At 38.0% G+C, this 17444-nt stretch overlaps 2 protein-coding genes and 2 non-coding genes across 4 annotated transcripts; 3 read left to right on the plus strand and 1 right to left on the minus strand.

Moving 5' to 3' along the window:
• Window positions 1-1209: 1209 nt before the first annotated feature.
• LOC139983452 (uncharacterized) lies at window positions 1210-7760 on the plus strand. Its single transcript, XM_071997004.1, has 4 exons — window positions 1210-1248; window positions 4438-4581; window positions 5194-5206; window positions 6057-7760. Exons 2-4 carry the CDS (start codon window positions 4498-4500, stop codon window positions 7124-7126), a joined length of 1167 nt encoding a protein of 388 aa, XP_071853105.1. The 5' UTR covers window positions 1210-1248; window positions 4438-4497; the 3' UTR covers window positions 7127-7760.
• Trnap-ugg (transfer RNA proline (anticodon UGG)) lies at window positions 2973-3044 on the plus strand. The gene has a single exon. It is a non-coding gene; the product is annotated as a tRNA-Pro (tRNA).
• On the plus strand, window positions 3800-3871 carry Trnap-agg (transfer RNA proline (anticodon AGG)). Its single transcript has one exon. It is a non-coding gene; the product is annotated as a tRNA-Pro (tRNA).
• On the minus strand, window positions 7587-12979 carry LOC139983453 (uncharacterized). The gene is made up of 4 exons (XM_071997005.1): window positions 12849-12979; window positions 11770-11855; window positions 10862-11002; window positions 7587-9809 (listed from the first exon to the last, which is right to left on the minus strand). The coding sequence occupies exons 1-4, from the start codon at window positions 12853-12855 to the stop codon at window positions 9642-9644; spliced, it is 402 nt and encodes a 133-aa protein (XP_071853106.1). The 5' UTR covers window positions 12856-12979; the 3' UTR covers window positions 7587-9641.
• Window positions 12980-17444: the final 4465 nt, after the last annotated feature.

The raw sequence follows: 17444 nt of genomic DNA on the forward strand, positions 1-17444 counted from the left end.
TACTGGGCAGTGCGCACGCGCGCTACAATATTGGGAATACTAGCCCGCTCCATTATCTACATGGTTGGCTGGTGAATGCCAGCTCAACATACACCCTTCATAGCTTATCTCAAATTCACAGGTTTGCTACGCAGGCAAAAATCCAGACAAAGATTTGCAAAGAATTGTGGGGGCGAACAGTTAATTCTGCCACGTAAATAAAATAGATCTCCTTGAGTAGCACACTTCTTTAAAACAGATCGTAAATTCTCTAACATTTGAACGCATTTGAGTTAACAACATCTTGCAGAAAGTTGCAGGCAAGAAACGTGAATGGTATTTATCCGCAACGACCTTGCGTTATCAATAATAATTCAGCTCTAGCAACATAGGCACTTGTAACGTTATTATGGTACCTATATGGTTGGCCGTGTACGTGTATGGCATATAATGTGTTTTAATGATGACTAACCAGGGCCAGGAAATCGATCAAGCAGTTTTTACTAGGCCGGCGAGTTACATTTGTGCAATGTTATAGAGAAGACATGATCATTATATTCTTTAGATTAAAGGGCATATGACCTGCGGTGTAAACTCGTAAAATATCGTCATCTAGCAGCGGGGTTATGTAGCGGCGTAATTTGACACCGCTACTGTTTCCGTCAACTGATAGAGCCCTCAATTACCCTTGTAGTATGACTAGTTCAAACTTACACCACTTCGACTTTCGACTTGGACCGCTCAACACGACGAGCTACCAACTACGTTAATCGCCTACATTAATAGCCATATTATTACTTTCGATCGGATTATTCTCATCGAGTTGGGAAACGTTCCTATCCGACCGCCATCGTTTTATTTTATCGGAGCCACCTTCCTTTATTTCGTTACATTGACTTGTAATTTGTGAAGGATCTTAACATACATTTAATGATGGATGGATCCTTTTTTTCCTATGAAGTTATTTTGCAACAGACCGACCAAGTGGACCGTAGTTATTTTTCTTGCTGCGAAACTGGTGACCCCAACGTGATCAGCCAGCATAAAACCTCTCTTTGAATTCATATTTCCAGCCCTCAATTAGCTAACTGATTTCGCATTTTCGTTAGTTGGTGAAAGTTGTCAATCTCTCAGGGCTCAATTGTCTTATTCACTGTTAGCTTTATAGTTCTACTCTATCGCGTTATTCACAATGGATAATGGTAACACCAACTTCCAAATTTAGAGTTAAAAAATGGAGACAAGACTACAGAGTACGTCCACGTGGAGGTGTATAAAGTCAACTATTCGTAACAGCTTTCTGTATTTGTGTGTAAATGTCCATTCATAGCGGCATATCATAACGCTTGTAGAGTTTAGATTTGAATATTGTTTTTTCATTGCGAATCATTTTCATCGGTACGGCCTTCGACTAAGATCATGTGTAGCATTGTGTTCCCTCGATACATGGAGACTGGAGTTGAGAGCGAATCAGTCCTTGAGTTGTTTGGTGTTCGTGCCCAGGTTCTTTCCTGGGTGACCTTACTTAAGAAAAGTTTCATTTACTCTCGAACAGTCAGTGTTGAAAGTAGGTCATGTAAATTGTCTGGGTTGGTTGGTTTTGTGTCCATCCAAGCTCTATCTTGGGAAGCTTTTCTTTAAAGAGTATCATATTTCCCCAAACCAAGGTGAGTGTCAGATTAACATCATCTGGGGCCCGAGGCTCAAAATCCCTCCCCTTCTCACTCCCCCACTGCCCTCCTCTACCTGGATATAAACGTTCACCGGCATAACCCGGAAATTGAATGTTAGATTGTCTTTTCTGTAAGTGTTCACACAGGCGCACGTATCCGTAGTGTAAAATATGGCATTGTATATCCTGATAAAGTATGAATACAAAGGCCCTCTCTATTGAGCGCGACGTATAGCTGTACATGTCGAACTGTTATGAGAAGATGTTAAATACTTGGGTGTTTGACACTCTGTTTAACCTTATTGTAATTGCTGTGTGGAATTCATACTTACATGGAATACATCGTTCATAGTTCGCTACAAACGAAGTCGTTCTTTGTTTAAGTACCGTGAAGCTTTGAAACCACTACGGTATATGGTCAATATAATTACAACATTACAAAAGATCCAAGAAAAATATTTGGTGGCTCCCCATTCAAAACATAGTTTCTTAGTCTATTGATTTTATATTGATATTACTTCACGCTTGCACCCTTTAGTTTGATGCAACAGGAGTCGGCCAGCCCAATGGCTTTCGTATATATATATATGAATTGTTACTATTAGCTTGAGACTTATACGGGACAAAGTCAGATATATGGTAACTATTTCTTCAAATTAGGGAAATCAAAGAGAAAAAATGCTTTTTTTGGATAACGTTTCAAGTTTGATACCTTAGTTTTGTAGTAGATTGTATTTTCACAAAAGAGTTAAAGCTTGTTACAATTTTCTGATTTTTATTTATGCTCTTCCAACATAAGTATTTCATTTGAGTCTGCATTCAACGAATGTTAAAAAAAAACCCAATATAGCTATATATGTTAGCACTGGTTAAATACGTTTTATTACATCAGCGACCTGTTGGTCTTGTGGCATGATTCACGCTTAGGGTGCGAGAGGTCCCCGGTTCAATTCCCGGATAGGCCCTTGTTTTAATTTCCTATTTTATTTTTCAATTTAATATTGTTTGTTTGTAGTTCTTCTTGATGTAGCAAACGAAGTCGTTCTTCGTTTTCTAAGTATTTATTTCTTTTATGCGATTTTTTTTTACAACAGTGCGACTTTTTCCACTGCTTATAAATATCATCTCAAGTTTAATCCTTTAGTTTGGTAATATATTGTATTTTCACAAAAGGGTTAAAGCTTGTTTACTCTTTTCTGATTTTATTTATGTTCTTCCAACACAAGTATTTCATTAGAGTCTGCATACAAAGGATGTTATTAAATAGCAATATAGCTATATATGTGTTTACACTGGTTGGAATAAGTTTTATTACATCAGCGGCCTGTTGGTCTAGTGGCATGATTCTCGCTTTGGGTGCGAGAGGTCCCGGGTTCGATTCCCGGATAGGCCCTTGTATAATTTCCTATTTTTTCAATTCTATATGGTTCAATTCATATCAATTCAATTCTATATAGTTCTACATTAACATAACAAATGTAGTCGTTAATTCTTCGTTTTCAAAGTTATATATCTTTTACGCGAATTGTTCACAACAGGGCGACTTTTTCCACTGCTATTTTGGATAACGTCTCAAGTTTTATCATTTAGTTTCGTAGTAGATTGTATTTTCACAAACGGGTTTAACGGTGTTACTATTTTCTGATTATATTGATGTTAAATATTAGTAAAATATTCAAAAAGCATCTAACCAAAGACGTAATATCTAGTTATTAATAAGTCATCCATTCATTGGCACGATAACAAATTATTATTGTACATATTATTACCATATAGTATTCTTTGATTGTCGAATTATTCTATTTTGTATTGATATGTAAACACTTTTCTTCTTTTCTTTATACAGGAAGTCTTCTACTTTGTTAAGCTGTTGTACTCTTTTTAGAAGACTTCCTTCACACTGTAAATTAACACGTGAAAAAACAAATAAATCAAGTCAAATCAAATGTTCTTCAAACACAAATAATTCATTTGAGTGTGCATACAACGAATGTTAAAACATAACAATATAGCTATATATGTTAGCACTGGTTAAATACGTGTTATTACACATAAGTATTTCATTTGAGTCTGCATACAACGAATGTAATCAAAAAAAAAAAAGATATGTGTGTTAGCACTGGTTGGAATACGTTTTATTACATCAGCGGCCTGTTGGTCTAGTGGCATGATTCTCGCTTAGGGTGCGAGAGGTCCCCGGTTCAATTCCTGGATAGGCCCTTGTTTTAATTTCCTATTTTATTTTCAATTTTATATTGTTTGTTGGTAGTTCTTCTTGAACGTAGCAAACGAAGTCGTTCTTCGTTTTCTTAGTATTCTTTCTTTTATGCGATTTTTTTTTACAATAATGCGACTTCTTCCAATGCTTATAGATAACGTCTCAAATGTTATCCTTTAGTTTTGTAGTAGATTGTATTTTCACAAACGGGAGGAAGGTTGTTTACTATTTTCTGATTTTTATTTATGTTCTTCCAACATAAGTATTTCATTTGAGTCTGCATACAACGAATGTAATAAAAAAAAAAGATATGTGTGTTAGCACTGCTTGGAATACGTTTTATTATATCAGCGGCCTGTTGGTCTAGTGGCATGATTCTCGCTTTGGGTGCGAGAGGTCACCGGTTCAATTCCTGGATAGGCCCTTGTTTTAATGTCCTATTTTATTTTCAAGGTTATATTGTTTGTTGGTAGTTCTTCTTGAAAGTAGCAAACGAAGTCGTTCTTGGCTTCCTAACTTTTTTCTTTTATTCGATTCTTCCATCTTCCATTATATATAATGCCAACAGGTACAATCACTGCCTCCGAAGTACGACACTGTCGTAAGAGAGCGCAAAGGATGTACTGGCATGAGATTACTGGGTGTCTTCCTGTTCCTTCTTGTCATCGTGGGAATTGCAGTCGGTATTACGTACGCAGTTCGATGGGAAGAGGTGAGAATCTCCCAGAAAAGAGTCTTTCGGCGGGTGGCCGAAGTTTATTGAAAGGCCATACATTTTGTTGTGCTTAACTCAGAGGTGGATCAAGGGAGTGGGACCAGGGGGGCCATTTTGCCCCACGCTCAAATTTCTTATTTCTACTGTGTTTTTACTTTGTTTTTGTTTTACTAAACGTGAGATGCAAACACAGTTTTGTCCCACAACAAGGTGTATGAGATAGTTAAGACGTTTTGCTCCGACAAATCTCACTTTTACCGATGGTTTCTTATCCGCGCTATTTCGATAATCATTCCGGAATATGTGCAATGATTAAAGGGACTGTCTACTCAACGTTTACTTATCTTTCTATATACGTAGTGATTTCGCTGGTTACCACGGTAACAGAGCAATACACAAGAAACCGCACGAGAACATGCATAATTTCTTTACCTGGATTCCCACTCCTAACTAAACAAGAAGACAAAAACACATCTATATTATAGTACATCATATAGAATGATATGGTCTTCGACGTGATTTTATTACTGCTTTGTTTTCATTTTAAGATATTTCATATTCATATGATTTCATATCTCACTAATTTTATATTTATTTCTTTGTTAACAGGGTTGCAAACCAGGTAAGAATTTTGCCGTGATCTTTAGTAGTACACAAATTGAGAAAGATTTACGAATAATGACTCAGCTCTTACAACGAAAGTGGTCTTCAGCAACGGGAACAAGCTATCTACTTGAGGTGTAAACTTGAATACAGGAGCGCAACTAAAAGGGTCTGAACGGGAAAGGGGGAGTGAGGGGTGGGTGTGAATTAGCCGAGGTATTTCATTGCATCCTGGGAAGTAACAGTTGCTGAACTTTCATTAAGAAAAAAATGAAGACTTCAAGAAGCGGCGGGCACAGTGAATATTTTTTTCCCCTCGGTGCCGGCCGGACCTGGCATTCGACGCAACTGTGTATCAGTGATAATATGCATCCCTAAACTAGATATGTAAACGATCCTGTAATGCCGTAATCTACAGGCACACATCAGAAACCACACTTGGTCTTGTTTAATGTTACACCGAAATATATAAGAATCTTTAAAGCACAGTTATTTTTCGTACACTGCCGATTGCATACCATCATGTGTTGGTTCCATAATATGTACGAAACATAGGCCTATGGCAAGTGCAAGACTTTTTTTTATCTCAACCATAGAAGTAGGCGTTTTTAGGCAAATTTAGACCTCTGTCCGCCCTACCCTCCCCTCATACACTACCCAACGGTCTCAAAGTGCCGAAACTTGTCTAAAGCTTTTCTTTTTTTCAGATAACATATCTGTTTCACCTATCCTAATTACATATTAAAATAACCAATCTAAAAGCAAAGACTTAAAAACCTTCAGCTGATGTCTTCTTTACGAAACAAGATAACTACCATAACTGTAACTATATATATGTATATATTTATTCTCATACCTGACCACTCTAGAAATGCCAGAAGGTGGTGACGTCATTTACGACAGACCAGATGATGACTACGAATGGGAAGACGGCAACGGTCGACCTGGAGATCATGACGGTCACCATGGCGATCATCCTGGGGACCATGACGGTCACCATGGCGATCATCCAGGGCATCATGACGGTCACCATGGAGATCATCCAATCGATCCTACTGGCGATGGACGCCCAGATGATGGCGACCACGGCCGACCTGAATCTACAGAAAGACCGCCCCCAATTGACTACATCGGGACGCGACCTCCTCTGATTGGAGGACCCGAAGACGGACATGACGACCACGGACATGATGACGATACAGACGACAGTTCTGAAGATCATGACGGCCGTCCACACCACGGACATGATAACGCTACAGACGACAGTTCTGAAGATCATGACGGCCGTCCACACCACGGAGATGATGACGATACAGACGACAGTTCTGAAGATCATGACGGCCGTCCACACCACGGACATGATAACGCTACAGACGACCGTTCCGAAGATCATGACGACCGTCCACACCACGGAGATGATGACGATACAGACGACAGTTCTGAAGATCATGACGGCCGTCCACACCACGGAGATGATGACGATACAGACGACAGTTCTGAAGATCATGACGGCCGTCCACACCACGGACATGATAACGCTACAGACGACCGTTCCGAAGATCATGACGACCGTCCACACCACGGAGATGATGACGATACAGACGACAGTTCTGAAGATCATGACGGCCGTCCACACCACGGAGATGATGGCGATACAGACGACAGTTCTGAAGATCATGACGGCGGTCCACACCACGGTAATGATGACGGCGAGGATGACGATGATGATAAAATCAACCACAGGAATATGAACAATCCTCCTTTCCGAAGTATTAGTCAATGGAAATCTGAGAGAGCAGGTAGAGAGAAAATGGTCGCTCTACGTCGACCAATTCAGGCACGCCCTGCCTATCAGGGAAGAAGTAGAGTCGAGACTGAAGAGGCCAGATACGGTCACGACTACGGACATAGCGGGAAACAGTATCGTAAACGTGCCTAGACGTGTTTGGTAGTACCTACAAAGTTTTATAGTAAGCTTCACCATGCATTAATATTGTATTAATAATTAATTATCACCACGCAATAATATTGTATTAAGAATTCATGATCATCAGGCATTAATAATGTATTAATAATTCATTACCAATGTCAGTTAAGTGATTATTTTCCCCATTTTAACGCAGAGAATAGTAAATTAATTTTGCTTGAAAGATATAAAATGTTCGGTAATAAATTCACCCATCAAAGCATGATTTTTTTTGTATGAAATTGCTGAGCGATGTTTTGTTGTTATCCGTTAAATGATGTTTCCAACGACTTTAAGTTTTATCTTTAATAAAAAACGCGACGCCCAGTATTTTTGGTATGGAATGAGGAAAATAAAGAGAAATAAAAAAATGAAAGCAAAATAGGGGCAGGACAGTGGGTCTACTCAAATAAGGCAATGTGTATTGAAGAAAGTACTACAAGAAGAACTAGACCGAGTTCTAAAAGTTTGCTCCTACTTGTAGATGTCATCCTTTGTATAAATAATCTGTTAGTCGGCCCGTATCTAGGTTCAGAAGGGACATACCATGCCGCACTCCTCAATGGCAGAAATCTACGCCGCGTCCATCTGTCCCAGCATCATATGTTGTTTCCTTGTTAAATTCTTGTCGGTGCCTCTCAAACTCAGAATTCTTTGCAATATGGCCTGCCTTTATGACCAGAGGAGAATGCTTTACGACCTTATCTGATGCATTTCTAGAGAATTATCATTGAGTTTTTCGGTAAACTGGCATTGTTTTGTGTCAATTTGATCCTCTTCATTTAGTTGTCTCAAATTCATTTTTTTTTAGAGAAGAAATTTAAATTTAATGTTTAGACTTTGTTTTTCACATATTTTTCAACAATTCTGTAAAGTTTTTGGAAAAAAAGTCGAAGTAAAATATAAATTGAAGATCTTTGCATTGCAATGACAGAATGTTCGTCGAATATTTAATATTCTCAAACTCGTTTTAAAATGTGGGTAAGTGGGTAAACGCTGCAAAGAGTTTTAAGTTCACACATGTTATTTACGTCCTGTTTAGGGTTTCATCGGCGGTGGGATTGGGGAGGGGCGAGGGGAGCCACTGCCTTCGAGCGTCAACTTGAGGGACATGTGACGCTGCTTGAGGGACGGCTAACTCAAAAATTACATTAATGCTTCCCGACAATACGGATCTGTTTTGGGTTCTGTACCACGAATTACAGTATTTGGATTTTTTCAGTGTAACTTGATCTTTTGAAGTACAATTTACTCTTTGACATTTCTCATTTAAATTTCACTGTTTTTAATTACAACGTTTCTTTAATATTCCAACAAAAAGAACACTTTAAGAACTACAAAATTGAAATATTGGTACATCTAATTTTTGAAAACATAAAGTTTTGACCCTTGAAGTTAGTTTGACTAGAGACTTTTTCCGAAAATAAATTTAATGATGCAACCTGATTGTGGTCTCAATACGAGTCACTTTATCGTAACCTTTGGGTTGTTAATATTTCAGATGGTTCGCAAATAATATTGGTGTGTGTTGTAATTCACCCATATCCAAACTAACAACTTTCAGAGACGCGATCTAAATAGGCAAATCACAGCTTCTTCTGAAAATGGCGTCCGCTTCTGTAAAACAAGACCTATATGTTACTCGATGCTCTTCAGGACGTATAATGGGGGGAATCTATCATTACAGAACAGCACACACACACATATATATTGATGTATAAATATATATATATATATATATATATATGTATATGTTTATATGTTGGAAAATCCAGAACAGCGAAAAAACTTCCAGCCTCCACCAGGATTCGAGCCCGGGCCTCCCGCTTTACATGCAGAATCCCTAACCACTAGGCTATGGACGAAATATATATTTACAATGCGGATTAGTACAATTCAACGCCAAATAATAAATCAATTCAAGGAGAAATTATCATTTGTTCTGTAATTGCTTAACCGTGTACAATTATTTCTTCTTCATTAAACGTATAAGTAATCTAACGTGGACAATTGTTACTTCGTGTCATAAAGAAACATTTGCACGTGCGTTATTAAATTGATATAACCCGGATCCTGTCTTTATTACGTCACGGCTGCAGTCTTCCATATGCACGTGCTACCGTATACATTTGACTCCAAAATTAAGTGTATTACTTTCAATTTGTCACATAAACATAATGACGTGTTCTAAATCCAGTAAGAAATAATTACTTTCGTTAACAAGAAATATTACCAACATTCATTGTAGTAACAGCGCCACGGCATGGATTTAACGCATGACAGTTGTTTTTCACGGGATCCTAGGGCCGATGGGACATGGAAAGGGAGGGAGGGAAGAAGGAAGGAGAGGGACAGAAGAAAGAAAGGGGAGGGCAGGGACAAGGGCAGAGGTAGGGGTAGGGAGATGGGGAACTGGGGAGGGAAAGGTCATGGGAAGAGAGGTGGGAGGGAGGAAGACAGGAAGGAAGGAGAGGGATTGAATAAGGGCCTATTCCTTTGATAAAACACCTAAAACAGCTAAAACAACTACACCCATTATCGTGGCGACGATACACATTATCGAGCCGATGGCGATCGCTTGGTTAGCTAATCTACGGGCTTCTTCCGCAGCATGTCTTGCCGCGACCATATCACCGTAAGAGGCTCGAATGCGTGCCTGTTGAAGAACAGAAAAATGGCAATTTTAAGCCTGTTCTAGCTTGCTGGATTAAGACTCACTTCGGTCATCGTTACGTGGGAAACCGTTGATAGTTCATTGGCAGTGTGTACGTGTGCTTCAGACTAGGCCTGATCAAGATTATTATCCCTATACAAATCCCTATAGTCTCGACATGTAATGTAAAGGGAGATGAAATACTGTACTTCAACCTACATCAGATATGTGAGGATGGGTGTGTCATTTCGCTGGTTGGCGAGGGGAAAGTCATGAATAATTCCTTATCTTTACAGAAATATCAAGTATGTACGCTTTTCACCGCTAGTGACCACAAAATAATGTTCGGTGCAAATAGGCATAAAGCTATGGACATATACATATGTTTCGTCATTCCACAAAGATAATACATGGGAGCGTTGAATTCCTTGCGCCGCTAGATCTGGGTCGTTTGTGACAGGGAAGAACTTATACGCAATGCACAGGCCCATTTATCATCATCTGAATTTGGTTAATATTTAGGACAAATAGTCGTAAATCAGCGGAGATCACCCGTAGAAGTGATAGAAGTGACCAAGTTATGATGTGGGAGAGCAGTTTGGTCGGTTCATTTCATTTGATGTGATTCCTGAAAGCAAAAGTTAGTTGTGCCTTTTAATTGTCAGTCAGCAGTCAGTGCTCGATATATTATCTAATGAATGAATGAGTGGATGAATGGATGAATAAATGAATACATGAATGAATGAATGGAATGAAAGAGTGAATGGATGAATGAAGGATTGAATGGATGAATGATTGAATGAATGAATGAATGAATTGATGAATTAATGAATGATTGATTGAATGGATGATTGATTGAATGAATGAATAAATGAATGACGAATGAATGGGTGGATGGATGAATGAATGATTGAATGGATGAATCAATGAATGAATCAATTAATGATAAATGAATGCATGAACGAATGAATGGATGAATGAATGAATGAATTGATGAATGAATGAAGGAATTGATAAATTAATTCAGAAATTCAGGAATTCATGTTATTTGATACCTCATCGGACTTCCGAATTGCCAAACTTCCAAGTGGCCGGCAGCACCATCGGCTACACATTGCTAACTCATGGTAGTCATTGAATTGCTCTGTGGACACTCTGGTCACCGTCTGGGAGTGTGGTGGTCTAGTGGGCCTACCCTGGAAAAAAAATAGAGAACATTAACCCCAATCAGAGGCGGTGGAGTAGGGTTCAATTAAACCTGAGAGGAAATAGGAGGGGAACTTCGAAGGGCAGTAGGATAAGTGACTGTGATTTTACGAAGCAACCCGCAAAGTCAGTTCAAAAGCGTCCCCGACAATCTTCCAAGCGACAAACAATCAAATGAATACAGTCGTTGTGAACCATTTTTTCTCTCTTTCTATAGTTTATCAAAAGGCTCAGTTCACACTTAAAAGTGCTTGTATGAACAATATACCTTTCTATTAGATGAAGGCTCGAAGTTTACAATATTCCATATGAGTGCTTCAAAAAGGGTGGAATGTAAACTTTGGAGTATTCACAAACCGTTTATAGAATATATTGTACCTTAAACTGGTTGAGAGGGTACGGGACACAACGAACGCGAATACGGAATGTAAGCCTAATGAATGTATGACACGTAACTGTATACACACACATGTTTGTTTTACATTCAGACCGAGGACCCCATTGTATTTTCCATTGTTCAAATCCACGTACCCTAACCTTAACAATATTCCATACAATAGAATTCTTTTGAGGACGTGATGATTTTTTAGAAATCACAACCGAGGACCTGGAATTCTTTTGTTCAAGTCCTCGGTCAGAATACAAAACAAACGCACACGGTCATCAATCTTGAGGGATACAGAAGGAGAGAATTACTGATGCGCTGAGAAGGGAATAAAAATGTGTGATCTTCCAGTTGATATTCATCGTTACTTACATTTGGCGTCATTTCGTTGGTCTGAAGATGCCCCTTCGAGTTTCCTTGACTGGGTCCTTCATCCATTGGGATGTAAAGAGGTTTAGCTAGTGAAGAGATGAAGATTAATATAGGCAGTGAAGTTTGACACTATCTCAAACTATATGATGCAAAGTTGCTTTTACATACCCTGTCAGTACAATGCTATTTCGTACCAAAGCATTTCAAAGTTTGATGCTATTTCAAACCGTATCCGCCCAAAGTTTGATGCTATTTCATCCTCTATCCGCTTAAAGTTTGATACTATTTCATACTCTATCCGCCCAAAGTCAGATGCTATTTCAAACCCTATCAGTACAAAATTTGAAGCTATTTGTATAGACACTGTATAGTAGTATTAGTTTTAAAGTGTGCGGGTGCGTACGGTAGGTATATGTGAGTGTGAGTGAGTGACGGGGATGGTAGCGTCTGGGACACTGCCCGCCTTTCTAACAAGCTTCTCATCATACTTGGAGACCACATTGGTTCATAATAGTGGTCGTTCCCTCCTTTACCAGTAATCAAATTTAATTTTGAGAAATGAGTGTAGTATACAAAGAAGAAAATATATCATGATATTACGAAATTCTCTTTGATTATCAGTGATTCAAATTAAATTTCGAGTGCAGATCTCAACACTATTGCGAACGTCATTTCAATAGCTATAACCTACCAAAAGTATTTAACATGGATCATATATCGACAGTGTGTATCATTTTGGTTTGCAGTGCATTCGATCATCTCCACAAGAGCTGTCGCCAGCCTAAATGAAACGTTGATCTTCGAATATGCGAAGTACAGTTACAGTCAATCGAATAAGCCATAAATATCCCCGAGTCGAGTTCAGTCAGTGACGTGAGTAACCGGAACAATTTCAGTTTAGAAATGCAGTACCCTATTTGCCACAAATCGTTTCATTTTGGAGAATCAACCTTATGGTACATCCGTGTTTGCAATCACAACCGCACGGAGGAACCCGTTAGCCACATCACATCATTCGTACCATACAAAATAAGATTAAAACGATTTATTTAAAGAGACAGAGCAAAGAAACTACTCACCAGACATTTCGACAATGAAGTGAATTCAGATAGAAAGTTTTCCGACAATAGTTTGAGGCGGACGACACTTTTGCTATCACCTTACTGTAGCAACTCAGCCTTCACATTCAAGAACAAAAGGCCAATTGCCGATTATCAATTTGACTCATGTTGATTAATGTACAGACAACACCAGGAAGTTAAAAGCAAACTGTAACAGCAAGTTGCATTATGTTCTGCGTTTCAGTATTTTATGACCCACTGAAGAGTAAAGGTTGTTTGGATAAGTTTGGATAGGGAGGGCCTGTTTTTACTGGGAAAGAAAAACTCATGCAAGACTGAACAAGACAGTATACAAATTTTTACTTTATACGGAATACGGACATTTCAATGATGTTAAGGCAGGGAGTTTTTATGGAAACTTCCTGGTTAAGGTTACATACACGGTTGTTTACGTCTAGTTGTGTGATGATCGCCGCACACTGCAGGCGTGAAAACTCGAGTAACACTATGCTGAAGTCTTGGAAAATCGGATTATTTTAATCCGTGTCCGAATATATATATATATATATATATATATATTAAAAAATTGAAAACACCACAGATTTTAATTTATACATCTATTTACCAAAATTAATACAAAAAGAACGACATGTTTCGAAAGTAGCGTAATACGTTTTAATGAGACCAATTTTGAAAGAATACGGAATGAAACTGACAAATTGGTTAGTAACCCTGAGTACGTGGGCTTATGATAAACGGAAGTGTTGCAATGACCAATGTTGCTGACAAACACATCCAAAAAAGGTAGCGTACTGTCTTTTTGCTTCTCAATAGTGAATTTTATGTTAGGGTGCCGGGTATTGATAAATTGAAGGAAATCGATGGCTTCACCCTCATTTCGGAAAAGACAGTAAATATCGTCAACATATCTGCGGTAGTGATAAGGTTTAGATGGGGCAGATGAATCATTCAGAAATTGTTTCTCCAAATGACCAATGAAGAGATTTGCCAACACCGGTGCTAATGATGAACCCATTGCCAAACCGTCCACTTGATCATAGTAATAACCATTGAATTAAAAATGCGTTTGTGAGGTATCAAACATGAATAGTTTCTGGAGATCCCGCCTTTCAATACCAATGCCTGAAATTTTATGCATGGTGGCATCGATTGCAATATCAACAGTTTCAGAAAGTGGAATGTTGGTAAATAAACTAACTACATCGTATGATACCATGTAATGATCAGATATGTCCATAGATGTATTTTCCTGGACAAAAGAGAAAGAATCCTGAGTTCAATAATCGAGATAAATGTTGGGTGATATAAGATCACTCAAAAACTTTGCCAAATTATAATTATAAGTACCAATACTTGAAACAATAGGACGAAAAGTATGAAATGAATTGTTATTAGTACATTTGTGAATTTTAGGCAGTCCATAAATTCTGGCAGGATGAGATACTGTAGGGTAAATGTTCATGTAAGTGTCCTCCGGGAAAAACCCTGAGCCCTTGAGCTTTCTTAGAAATCTTTGTAGCTGTCCTTCTCTGCGTAGCGTTGGATCAATTTTTATTTTCTTGAACCTTGTTTCATCGTTGATTATTGAGCTAATTCCCTCGTTGTAAGCTTGACGATCGATAATAACAACTCCGTTACCTATGCCAGGTTTTAGAATGGCGATGCTTGAATCACTTTTAAGTTTCTTCAAAATCTTGTACTTCTTCATATCAGTAGTCGAGGGCTTGAAGGTAAGCCAGATGTGTTTTGACGACTCCGGCGTGTGCAGGATCCTTGAGATTACTTTTTACGAATTTGTGGATGAGTTCAAAGCTGGTAAGAGCATTAGATTTCTTAGGAAGGGTGGGTGGATCCCAAAACTGAGTCCATATTTTAGGACAATTTCTTCATCTTGGCTCAGTTGGTAAGAGGAGAAGTTCTTAATGATTTCGTGACTACGGAAAGTAAGTGTTGAATTTCTAGTAAAGCGTTTAAGTTTACTTTCCTGTCCGGCGATGAAATTGCGTGAAATTCGTTCCACATTAAAGTCGATTGCTTTCTTGAGAATACACCAATCGAGGCCAGTCACTTTTTGTCGGACATTTTGGATATCCTTTGCCAACTGATTGGCAAGAGTGGCTTTCTCCTTGCAAAGTTTGTTGAGTGCAATCTTTAAAGTCTCTTTCTGATTAAAAGGATGTCAACATTGTCCGCATGATGGATCGTGAAGCATAAGAACTTCGGAAAAACGCCAAACTGGCGGCAGTTCCTGAGAAAATTAATGTCCAGTTCTGCTTTGCGGACTTTGATGCATAGTTTTACGGGCTTACGAAGCTGAGGAATGGATAGCAATGCAATATATTTTTGTGCAACATCGTGGATAATATTCCAAATGGTCTACCTAGCACAAAACTCGATATTAAAAAAAATTGGAAACACCACAGACTTTAACTTATACATCTATTTACCAAAATTAATACAAAAAGAACGACATGTTTCGAAAGTAGCGACTTTCATCATCAGGTTACAAACGCAAAATGAACGAGTAATACCAAACAAGTGTACACTAGCAATAACACACAAGGACAATTAAATTAACTCAACAAAGATAGCACTGGACAGTCAAGCTGTTTGTTGAGAATAGGTTTATCCCAATTGATAAGTAGGCTTTCTTTGATCCTTAGCTGGAGTTTAGTGGGAGCTTAGTCGTTAATTTTGAATGAGTTGTTGTCACATAGCCGCTCACAGTTGGTAAATTTATCTAAGTGTTTGTAAATATGTGAATATATATATATATATATATATATATATACATATATATATATATATATATAATATATATATATATATATATATATATATATATATATATATAATATATATATATTTATATATATAATGTAACGAAAATCCATTTACTTATTTTCTAAAACTTACTCCTTATTTGTCAATTATTAGTTATATCTTAACTCTCTGGTTTTCTCTAATAATAATATATATATATATATATATATATATAAAATATATATATATATATATATATATATATATATATATATATATATATTTATACTAACTTGGTCTCAATACCGACATTCAATCCCAAATAACGATACGTACAACATTGTATAAAAGACGTATTCAAAAGAGATACAAATACGACCAAAATGGTCGGAGCCAGGGCTACTACCGAAACCAACGATTCAGAACGGGAGCGAAAACTGATTCACAAGTCTCGAGATCAGATTCAGCTGAGCTGGTGAGCAGATGTCACGTGACCTGCAATACTTACGTCACTGTCCACTGTCATATGTGGCTAAAAACAGTGACTTGTAGTCTAAAGAATTAGAGGGCGACATACATGATTACCAACATCACACTATCCCCCTCTCACTCCTTAAATTGTCCCCAAGTTATGAGAACAGCGTAGTAAGGATCACTAATTTGACACATATTTAAAATCAGTATATACTAATACAATACATTAAACTGTATGAATACAAACTATAATAAAAACAAAGTATATCTAATAGTTCCTTTCGTGCATACGAGACCCTATACACTCAACAACATAAGGTCAGAACCTACTTTTGAGATAAAAACACATCTCATGTCGATCTGTACCGACTAAACGTATTGCTTTCCACGAGAGTTTACTATCCTCGTACCTTTCTACTTGCACCGTTTCAAAATATCTTTCCAAATAAAAAACTATTCGATGGTGATGATACCGGAGATCTGTAGAAATATAAATGCCTTCTTCCTCCAGTAATTATTGTACTGCGCAGTGCGCACGCGCGCTACAATATTGGGAATACTAGCCCGCTCCATTATCTACATGGTTGGCTGGTGTATGCCAGCTCAACATACACCCTTCATAGCATATCTCAAATTCACTGGTTTGCTACGAAGGCAAAAATCCAGACCAAGATTTGCAAAGAATTGTGGGGGCGAACAGTTAATTCTGCCATGTAAATAAAATAGATCTCCTTGAGTAGCACACTTCTTTAAAACAATTCGTAAATTCTCTAACATTTGAACGCATTTGAGTTAACAACATCTTGCAGAAAGTTGCAAGCAAGAAACGTGAATGGTATTTATCCGCAACGACCTTGCGTTATCAATACTAATTCAGCTCTTGCAACATACTAGGCACTTGTAACGTTATTATTGTACCTATATGGTTGGCCGTGTACGTTTATGGCATATAATGTGTTTTAATGATGACTAACCAGGGCCAGGAAATCGACCAAGCAGTTTTTACTAGGCCGTCGAGTTATATTTGTGCAATGTTATAGAGAAGACATGTACATTATATTCTTTAGATTAAAAGGGCATAAGGCCTTCGGTGTAAACTCGTAAAATATCGTCATCTAGCAGCGGGGTTATGTAGCGGCGTAATTTGACACCGCTACTGTTTCCGTCAGAGCCGTATATAGAGAGAGTTTGGCCAACCATGTAACCGATTTGGATTGGTCGAGAGGGAAAACGCCCACACAGGGTGGTAAAATAGGTCCACTTGAAAACTTTATAGCAGGCGACACGCATACTCACAGTGTATAGACTATCGTTTGTGTACACGAAAAAGTACGAAATTATGAAAGAAATGGTGCT

Source organism: Apostichopus japonicus, chromosome 16 (assembly GCF_037975245.1).
Source record: "Apostichopus japonicus isolate 1M-3 chromosome 16, ASM3797524v1, whole genome shotgun sequence".
NCBI classification, from domain to species: Eukaryota; Metazoa; Echinodermata; class Holothuroidea; order Aspidochirotida; family Stichopodidae; genus Apostichopus; species Apostichopus japonicus.